Genomic DNA, 11,803 nt, shown 5'->3' on the forward strand with positions numbered 1-11,803 from the left:
CATGTTTGGTGAGACGGGGATTCGAACCCGCGACCCACAGATTGCGAGTCGAGCGTCCTTAATCACCTGGCCATGCCGAGCCTAAACGTGTTCAGAAGAAAGTCAATGTGAGGAGGTACTTAAGGTGGGATTAACTTTAGATTATTCTATTAACACTAAATATATCCATTAGCTCATTAATATATTTAGAAAATAGAAAATAAATCTATCAACTAACATTTCTATGCAAATATCTAGAGGCGTCACAAGGCACTAGCATACGGGGCCCATGCCCCGACTCTATTTGACAGTGCCCCGATTCAACAGTTGGTGTTTTGAAAAATCAGAATAGAATACCATGATCTATATCATATTGAGGAATAGAATACCATGATCTATATCATATTGAGGAATAGAATACCATGATCTATATCATATTGAGTAATAGAATACCATGATCTATATCATATTGAGGAATAGAATACCATGATCTATATCATATTGAGGAATAGAATACCATGATCTATATCATATTGAGAAATAGAATACCATGATCTATATCATATTGAGGAATAGAATACCATGATCTATATCATATTGAAACGCCGAAAGTTTCCACTCCTATGGGCCTGAACCTCGAACCTTTTTAAGCACCTAGCGACGTTTCTGCAAATATCAATGTGCCATTACTGACGTAACTTACTGTTTCGGTGAGAACCCAATACGTAGCCTCATATTTCAATGTTTGGAAAAAAACTGTCGTCAGCATAAACGGTGTAAATTTCTGTATAAAAAACAATACGATAGAAGAAAAATAAGTTAAGATATTATTCAGAAAAAAACAAGCATGGGATAACTGAAAAATTTAGTTTTATTTTACATCATCAAGCTAGGTTTACATTAGGAAGTGTCATCCGCCACAACTTTTTTTGTGTAGTGTACTGCACAGTAAAACAGCGGTTTTCAACCTAGTGCCCCTTGAATAAGCCAGTACTTTCTACGGAAACATTTACATTGTAAACTTGCTCAGTTGAATTAATGACATTTGCAAACCACTGACTACCACATTAAAAAACTGCATGCACTAAATTGTTAACACTTAAATGACTATCTATAACATCTTCGGGTGTTAAAAATCACTGCTATAGAACATCGTATACCCAGCACCAGCGGTCAAGTAATAACATATGCTTGTATGTGTGTGTAGATAGATTAAATGGGAAATAGTCATGAAAGAAAGAATTAGGCTGAGTTAGTGCCGGAGTATACTACAAAATAATCACCAAATTGTGAGATTCATTGTTAATATTTCTTCGTGGTAATTCTGTTATAGATGGCGAAGACTGCTGTAATGAGATCTTTATTCAACATAACAAACGAGCTCTATCAACAAGTCGCTGATTTGAAAAAGCTTACATTCTGTGGACTTGACACATTATTTTGTCATGATGTAGTCAATCAACTTAACGTTAGGAAGAGCAGGTTAAATGATAAAGCCAATCTACAAGTAAGACTTGTTCACTACATATTCTCGGTGTTCAGAAGAGTGTCTACTATTATTACGATACTTGGTTACCGCTATGATATATCAAATCTTTTTCTTGAATTTTCTGTACCACAAAAAAAATGTTATGCATTTAGTTACTGGCTTAGAGAATTATAAGAAAAGCATCTGTAACTATAAGAAAAATTTCTGTTTAGTCACAATTTGCGTGACCACTTTTCCCATCACGTGCATAACATTTTAATCACTAATCTTGTTAAGAACTGGTCCGAAACTATTAATGATATCTATAATATAAAATAACTTTTACAGCAAATGAAAATGAATTTGAAATAACGAGAAAAGCGCAACTCTTAAATGTAGATTAATATGCAGCAAAACCCGTTTCAAGATGCAATAGCATACTAATTCAAAGAACCTTGTATGGGCTGAGAACCATTGCTTTCTTTATTCCTAATTTCATTTAATTACGTGGCTGTAATATAATTTTTAATATGTTTTATATCTGCACGTTATTCATGATAATTGTTTCTCTATTCGTGTATTCCAAACGTTGCAACAAACATGTTAAAATTATTGCTAGATCTAATTCCTTTTCCTTATTTGTAATTTTTAATTATATTCCAACACCAAATTGTCATATAAACACCTGATATTGTCTCCTTATTTGTTATCTAGAAATATAGTTTCACTCAAACGTGCGTGATTATCATCAATAGTTATTGTTTCTGTTTAGTCGTTTGGTTGGAATGGTAAACTTTACATAAAGGTGATCAAGTTGAAAAACTATTTGAAACGTTTAAGCATAGAAGTGTGAAACTTACTTGACTTAGCAACAACTGAAGACAATGCAAACAACGTTGTATCATATTTAAAATGTATCAGACATCATATATATTGACAAAAGGTATTTTAAATGCTAATTTTGTCTTTGCTAATCGCTCCTACGAGGGAAAAAAAGGATGTCAATATTCAATATTCGTCTATATATTTATTTGTCGGTTAACTAGAAGTAAAATTATTGATAAAAATATCATCCAAACAACTCCTCTTGTTGGAGAATTTTGCCAAGTGAGGCAGTCTGGTCTTTAGCATTTGATCTACTAGCTTAAGCACTGAAAATATCTTACAAAATTTAAAGACAATCTAGATATAACTTCTTTCATGAATATAAATTCATTTAAAGTTCGTTGCCAAAGCTTAAAAAAATGTATATAGTTTCGATGTTTTATAATTATTCCAAACGAAAGGTAAAAACCTTTTCGTGAAAAATGTGAATGTGTATACATTTATATATATATATATATATACATTATATATATATATTTATTTTTAAGTGAATGAAGTACAGATATATAAATTACTTAAATCTTTTAGATAAGTTGAGGGAAGTTATAGTGGTCCTCAAAATGTATAACAATGGTTGGGCAGGTTGATGGGAGTCACAGTGGTCCCAAACATCATCATACACATTTGAACTTAAAACAGCAACAAAGAAAGGTGGTTTCGATACCTAGCCGCGGGTTACATTGTATTACTGTATGCTATACATATATAGAGTTGCTACTGTGTGTTCAGAAGCAAACACCTGTTACTCCCCATTTCGAAAACTTTTGGCCAATCACAGCTACCTCGTAATGCTACCACCTGTTTTTGTCGTGTCTCGATGTTCAGCAGACGGAGCATTTATGGCGCATGCGTAGTTTGTAAAGTTTCTTGGGAGTGGAATGATTTAGACGAGTACACTGCTAGTGAAGCAGAATGTATTGGGAGACGAGAAAAGCCAGATCTAAGATACCAGTCCAGTTGATTGCTGAACGTAGATTAATGATGCGAGCTTCACCAAGGAAACTGTTGCAAGGGACAACAGGAGTAGTATTCCTCATGTTCTACACGACTCTTTTAATTTTCTGGGACCATCGAGATTCGTCAATGCCTAATCCGCCGAGGGACCAATTCAAGGCTCCCGGTGAGGAAGAACATCCCCTGGGATTTCAGGAGCGGGTACCTCGCTCCTTATCGGAGTCCGATTATCCCGTGGATGAACCAGGTTCAGATAACCGTACTTCTAATACAACTATTAATCAGGACTCGAACGCTAATTCAGTCGCTGTGAACACATTTCGTAAAAAGACGTCGAATAATGTCGATCTTAAAGATGTCTTCATTTCAATTAAAACAACCAAAAGTTTTCACCAGTCACGTCTAACCTGGATACTTAAGACTTGGTTCGTACTAGCTAAAGAACAGGTACAAATTTTAATCATCTGTTACTTTCGTGGTGCGAAATTTTAAGAAATAATAATAACAAAATATAGTAATGCTAGAATAAACGCTATATTTTTAGACTATGGCTTTGTTATGGCAATAACTACAATATGGCAGTATGCTTAGTTATATTAGATTATAACCATTGTTTTTATCGTAACTTTTTGTGTCTAAAGGTTTATTATATATTTTATAGTAACTTTTTTTAGTCTTAAGGTTTACTATATGTTTTATAGTAACTTTTTTAGCCTCACTTCCTCACAGTTTACTTAACCCATTGTTACTGAATGCTTACCCGTGTAATTATAGCTTCCTCAAATAGTTACATGGTAAACTATTAGAACCTTGTAATTTTATGTTAACATACGGATTACATTTGTTCAATTGTTCTACGTCATATTTCCATGCAGAACTGACTTTCGTGTGATTTTTTCTAGATTTTAATGAAAACTCCTTATGTTACTATACACATTTAAATATTTTCAAAGATATGTTATCTAATAGATTTGTTTAAAGGTTGTAATGCGATTGTTGTTCGTAAACCGTCTTTTAAAAGGAAGAGTAAGAAGGCAGAATTAGCAAGCACTTTGTGCTACCACAATATCATGATAATATTCAATCCTTTATAATTACAGCACATCATTAGCCGCAGTATCATGATAATATTCAATCCTTTATAATTACAGCACATCATTAGCCACAGTATCATGCTAATTTTCAATCCTTTATAATTACAGCACATCATTAGCTGCAGTATCATGATAACATTCAACCCTTTTATAATTACAGCACATCATTAGCCGCAGTATCATGATAATATTCAATCCTTTGATAATTACAGCACATCATTAGCCGCAGTATCATGATAATATTCAATCTTTTATAATTACGGCACATCATTAGCCACAGTATCATGCTAATTTTCAATCCTTTAGAATTACAGCACATCATTAGCCACAGTATCATGCTATTATTCAATTCTTTATAATTACAGCACATCATTAGCCACAGTATCGGGCTAATTTTCAACCCTTTTATAATTACAGCACATCATTAGCCACAGTATCATGCTAATTTTCAATCCTTTATAATTACAGCACATCATTAGCCACAGTATCGTGCTATTATTCAATTCTTTATAATTACAGCACATCATTAGCCACAGTATCATGCTAATATTCAATCCTTTAGAATTACAGCACACCATTAGCCGCAGTATCTTTATAGCACATTATTACAATTTAAACTAACGTAAAAAACAACAACACAAGAAACGTCAAACAGAAAAATAAAGCAACCAAAAAAAAAGGAAATAACCAGAGGAATGAGGAGCCACGCAATTAAATTAACATATTTCATAAATAAGTTTTTAATATTGAAAGAGTTATTGATAAGAGAAGATCCATCATGGTGCGTAACACGAGGAGACCTAGAGGTCGCTTTCTACACTGTTTTCTCACGGCCATTAGGCTCTAGCTCCATGACCCTTGCCAAGAAAGGAAGAAATCAAGCCCGTGAAGACAGAACTGAAGATAGATGTTCGGTTCCGTGGGAGAACTCACGACATGAGAAAAAGGTGACGAAATACGTTCACACGGGGTCATTAGGTAGACATTTTTATATGATGGCTTTTAGTTACCCCCTGTGGCTTAAAAAACTGTTTGAAATCTGAATGGACTAATCAACATCGAATAGTCTAAAAAACCGTTTGAAAATCAGCTGTAATATTACACGAGTCACTTACTAGTACAAATTTGAAGGTGAACGGTCTCAAATGAACTTTCGCAAAAGTTACAGAAGGTCTTCTGTTACTATTAGTTCAGGTAACGACATCTGATGCTTAACACATAGTAGTGTTTTGTTTTTAATAAGGCCCTATCAACCACGAGAATAATCTATTTTAAGTGCAGTCTTCGACACTAACCAAATCATTCAATTTATTTGATAACTAAGTGCAGTTCTCGACGCTAACCAAATCCTTCAATTTATCTTGTAACTAAATGCAGTCTTCGACACTAATCAGATCATTCAATTTATTTTTGTAACTAAGTGCAGTGTTCGACGCTAACCAATTCCTTTAACTTATTTTTATAACTAAGTGCAGTCTTCGACACTAACCAAATCCTTTAATTTATTTTGTAACTAAGGGCAGTCTTCGACACTAACGAAGTCCTTCAATTTATTTTGCAACTAAGTGCAGTGTTCGACGCTAACCAAATCCTTTAATTTATTTTTGTATCTAAGTGCAGTCTTCGACACTCACCAAATCCTTCAATTTAATTTGTAGCTAAAATCATACCTAGATATTTGCTTGTCTTCGCTGTTTTAATTTATTTCGGCTCATTTTACTGTTTTATTTTATTTTAAGCTACCATTCTAGTTCTTCGTTTTAAATTAATTTTCTAATTCCTTGTTTTTACTGCAACGGTTATTTATAAACAACGGACGCATGTTTGCCCTGTGGTAGAGCTCTGGCGAGCCAGGTTTGAATTCGTGTGGCATCACAAAAAATATTCCCCACACTGTAATCTTTGGATGCGTTATAAGAGTTACAGTGAATCATTCCTCAACGTGGTGGTGGATGATAGGGTGCTGCTGACTGGTCAGTAGTCTAAAATTAAGGCCGGCGGCAGATAGTCTTAGTTACTTTTACATGAACACAAATATAGATGAACAACCATCTCAGTAGCAGGTTTCTTTTTACATACACAGTAAAAAACAAAAATAAATGTTTTTATATTTCAGTACTTATCTGCATGTTGAAGCTGGAAAACGTTGGGTAGAATGAAAAAGAATACCCTTTCTTCATGGTGGTCCAAAATTCCAAACTCTCGTGGCAGTGCTCTAGAGGGGACATATGTGTGTGCTCATGACAGTGAAAGGGTTTAAAAAAACGTTTCCTGTGCTTACTAGTTTCTCTTGCTTGTCTTCTCCGTTTTTGTCTTACCGCGATTTACTTCCTCGACTGACGAACGTATTTACGCTTTGTTTGTTTCTTTTCTTTGTCAGTTTACATAACCTTTTGCGTTAAACTTTCGTTTATCTCTTATGTAGTTCACCCTGCGCCTTTCTTAAACTTTTAGCGTGGCCTACGTAATGGATTATCTTTTCTTGTCTGCTTCTTGTCCTATAACTGGTAAGGATTTTTTGCATATACGTATTTTCACTTACATACTAGTGCTCTATAACTGCTTATTACAGTTGAAATATGTCGGAGGAATAACTCATTTTAAGACAAAGTAAGTGAGGTAAAAGTATGGCAGTGAAAGGAATTACCTTCGAAATTTCAAGAAAAATTATATGTGTTAACCACAGTTACGTTTTCTGATTCTTATATTTCCCATGTGCGAAAGTATCCAGTAAGGTCTCGATGTTATAATGTTGTGTCACAACCTGAAATAAAACTACGATCTAGAGTTCGTTCAGTGTTTAGTGACGTATATTTTGCGTTTTAGTCAAGTACAGCCTTCCACAAATATTTGTTTGTTTTTAAGTGCAAAACTACACAATGGGCTATCTGCGCTATGTCCACAATAGGTATCGAACCCAGAGATTTACCGCTGAGCTACTGGGTACCCGTTCCACAACAAAAGGGTTCGTCAGCTTTAGTGTATAATAGTAAACCATAGTAATTCAAACAATAAGATAAAGAAATAAATAACCAGTGTTCAAAAATCATAATAGTATTGTGTTACTGATAATCCTTACCCTAAAATATAATTTGTAAATGACTTAAATAAGAATGATAATAATTAAAATTCACTTATTTAGTTCATACCATAACAGTCGTTGTTCATGAAAACTGATTAACTAACACCTAGATCACCAACTATATCTGTGCCCCCCTCAGTGACACAGCGGTATGTCTGTGGACTTACAACGCTATAATCCGAGTTTCGATACCCGTGGTGGGCAGAGCACAGATAGTCCATTGTGTAGCTTTGTGGTGAATTAGAAACAAACTATATCTGTCATATCCCACCCGGCCTGATGAGCCCTGGTATTGGCAAAAGGCTTCGTCAGCACTGGATATGGCAGATGTGGTATGTTAACATATTCTTCTTTACTTTCACTCATGAGTTCTGAGAATTACTTACGAAGTTACTAATCATTAGATGTGTTTACTTACTTAACCAACATGAGTTTCCAATATAGCAATATCCGTGTACATTCTTGTTTACCGTCAAATTATTACCCACGTCTGATGAGTACTTGTACAAAGAAAACAGTTTTATTAATACCCTCATCTGTTTGTGACGAAAATGATAAAGCAGTGCCATCAGTTTAAATGTGCCTATTGAATCTGTAATGTATTAATCTAAATTTATCTGACTAATCTTAAATGCTTTCAGCAGAGTGAAATAAGGGTAATATTATATGTTATCATATTTAAATACAGGGGCATATACAAATATTGTCACAGCGCCCTGTTTTGTTTTAAACTAAGAGGGATTAGATACGATGAGGATTATGTGTTTTAGTATTATACAAGTGTTCTCAGGATAAGCCTACAATTTTGATAAATGTACAAATAACCTTAACGTGGTGTGGATACACTTATGACTAGAGTATATGGACATGGTAAAAAAAAATTAAAAGTCAGTCATAAAACCAGGTTAATACATTGGTGGTCTATACACCTGGTAACCTTGATAGGTTTACTGACCCTGAGCCCACATGACCAATTTGTTTTCGGTGGGTAACGCGAAAGTTGCGCATATTTTTGCACAGATGATTGTCACGCGCGATACTATATGGTAATAGTTTCCGCAAATAACTAGTTTTCTAGCCCGTGTCGTCAGGCTCTGTTCTATGTGATGCGTGACTCTCTGGAATGGCACACCTGCTTTGATTGACAGATACACAGAAAACAAGCAAGCACGTGCCCACCGTAATCTTTGAATGTAAGCTTTTATTTTGCACGCGCGGCTTCCTGTTTTCTCTCTTCTTTCAAACTTATCCCACAACAAACATAAAAAATAAGAAAATATTGTTACCCCTATCCGTAAATGCCAGGTATCCAAGTTCTATCCAGACCTTAAAATAATGAAAACGTTTTATCAAATATGATAACTTTGATATTTTCATAGTATTAGTTTTCCTTTACAGTTTTAGTATGCGCCCTTCCTACCATTCACTTAAAGTAAATAGAAACAAAACCAAGATTCATTGAGATAACTAGTATTTAAACATGATTCAATGAGATAACTAGTATTTAAACAAGATTCATTGAGATAACTAGTATTCAAACAAGATTCAATGAGATAACTAGTATTCAAACAAGATTCAATGAGATAACTAGTATTTAAACAAGATTCATTGAGATAACTAGTATTTAAACAAGATTCATTGAGATAACTAGTATTTAAACAAGAATCATTGAGATAACTAGTATTTAAACAAGATTCATTGAGATAACTAGTATTCAAACAAGATTCATTGAGATAACTAGTATTCAAACAAGATTCATTGAGATAACTAGTATTTAAACAAGATTCGTTGAGATAACTAGTATTTAAACAAGATTCATTGAGATAACTAGTATTCAAACAAGATTCAATGAGATAACTAGTATTTAAACAAGATTCAATGAGATAACTAGTATTTAAACAAGATTCATTGAGATAACTAGTATTTAAACAAGAATCATTGAGATAACTAGTATTTAAACAAGAATCATTGAGATAACTAGTATTTAAACAAGAATCATTGAGATAACTAGTATTCAAACAAGATTCAGTGAGATAACTAGTATTTAAACAAGATTCATTGAGATAACTAGTATTTAAACAAGAATCATTGAGATAACTAGTATTTAAACAAGATTAAAAGACTAGTTTATGCAAAATAAAAAGTATGTTTGCCGAGTCTAGTGGAATTTATCAAAGAACGCAGATAGCGTAGCTGCTTTGCACCAAAAGACGCCAATATTCAAAGGAGGAAATATATGACTTGCCTCAAGAATGTAGTCGTAAAGTTGTTTAAATTTCACACATGCCTTTTCCTCCCGTGACTCAGCAGTTAACTCTAAAGTATTCTAACGCTAAAATTCTGGGATCAGTCACTGCGGTGTCCACAGTGCAGCTAGCCTATTGTGCAGTTTTGTGCTAAAGAAAACAAACAGACAATAGACGAAAGAAGTATGCACTTCAAACTGGAAGGACACACTCAGTACAGTGCATACCTCCACCACGCAGCGTTGATCATATTCGGCCCTCAAAAAATAAGAAAATGTGTCCGTACGTCCGTCGTTATCAACGCACACGAACCATTTTTGGCAAGGCAATGAGGAATAGTATTCTACATATGGCCATCAAGTTTCATCATATAGTATTCTACATATGTCCAAGTTTCATCAAACAGTATTCTACATATGTCCCAAGTTTCATCAAACAGTATTCTACATATGTCCAAGTTTCATCAAACAGTATTCTACATATGTCCAAGTTTCATCAAATCCAATCATATTTGACTGAGTTATAGAGGAAAATAGTGTGAAAAATCAGTCTCCATGTTAACAGATATGAATTTTTTGGATTTTCGTGACCTTGCTGTGACCCTGAACTCTGATCTTCACCCACCAAAACTAATCGCTTCTCAGTTGGGTCATAATCCAAATATATAACGATTTTCGTCGAAATCCATTTAGCCGTTTTCGAGAAATCTTGCTGACATACACACAGGGATGAAAACATAACCTCTGTCACCTTCGGTAGCGAAGGTAACTAAGGCTATCTGTTGAGCTTTCGGAACTTTTGAATCGTAAATACCATGGGAGTTAAATACGTGTTTAAGGTGTAACGCAACAGCTGCAGCCTAAGTTTATCGGTTTATCATAAACGAACAATGTGAGAGACACAAAGCTTTCCGATCAGGTCACTATGATGCTTTCAAAGATGTAATAAGTAAGACGCCGACATTTGACTGGATAAATCCTTGGACTTTGTTGAGATATCCCAGTTTCAAATAACAAGTAGTGTGCGTAACTTTAGATGCTGTAAATCTGGGCGTGTGAAAAGAAGCTATAATACAGTATCATTCTAAATATGTATACAACCATTGGACTTAAATATTTATATTAAATATTGTTAGATGACCTTTCTGGTTGTGCTCTACCTAGAATTAAGTTTGTTTACCACGTTAACAAACTGTTAACTGGAAAAGTAAATATTTTTCTTTTTTTCAGTATAACAGTTTAAACTTTAAACAAGTCCAACTTTTGTATGGCTGTCAGTTAGTTAGATAACCCGTAAATATTAGTAGCCAATAACAAGATTAGAAACAGCCTGTAGGAACTTAGGCTATCTGTGGGTATTGATAGCTTAACCATCTGAAAGATATTTTAATAATATTTTGCGCATACAATTTTACCCCTTTTAAACAAATATACACATCTTGTCCAAAATTAGCTTTAAAACTTTCCAATACCAACACATCATATCCAACCTACATTTTAACACTTTCAAATAACTACATGCATACACACACATTATAACCAAACTTTAACCCTTTCGAACAAATATATACACATACACACCATATCCAAACTTAACTTTAACGCTATCAAACAATTACCCGCACATGCACACACACACACATCATAACCAAATATTAACACTTTTATACAAATACAAACACATCATATTCAATTAAACTTTAATCCATTCAAAGAAATACACCACATCATACTCAAATTAAACTTTTTAACCCTTTCAAACAACTACACACACATCATAGTCAACCTAAACTTTTCTTCAATTCTGTAATTATGGAGTTTCACCAAATACCGACGGTTTCAAATATCAGTTGTATAAACCTTAACCCGTTCAAACAACTACTCACGCATCATAGTCAACCTAAACTTTTCTTCAATTCTGTAATTATGGAGTTTCACCAAATACCGACGGTTTCAAATATCAGTTATATAAACCTTAACCCGTTCAAACAACTACTCACGCATTGTACCCAACCTAAAGTTTAACCCTTTCAAACACACATAATGACCAACCTAAACCTTAACCCTTTCAAACACACATAATGACCAACCTAAAG

At 34.1% G+C, this 11,803-nt stretch overlaps 1 protein-coding gene across 1 annotated transcript in view; it reads left to right on the forward strand.

The window, feature by feature from the left end:
* The first annotated feature begins 3,237 nt into the window (after positions 1 to 3,237).
* LOC106460922 (fringe glycosyltransferase-like) overlaps positions 3,238 to 11,803 on the forward strand; it is a 28,581-nt gene continuing 20,015 nt past the window's right edge. Inside the window, exon 1 of the mRNA XM_013920680.2 lies at positions 3,238 to 3,733. Within this exon, the coding sequence (XP_013776134.1) occupies positions 3,245 to 3,733 (489 nt within the window). The 5' untranslated portion in view covers positions 3,238 to 3,244. The remainder of the gene's footprint in view (positions 3,734 to 11,803) is intronic.

This window comes from Limulus polyphemus, unplaced genomic scaffold (genome assembly GCF_000517525.1).
Source record: "Limulus polyphemus unplaced genomic scaffold, Limulus_polyphemus-2.1.2 Scaffold864, whole genome shotgun sequence".
NCBI lineage: Eukaryota > Metazoa > Arthropoda > Merostomata > Xiphosura > Limulidae > Limulus > Limulus polyphemus.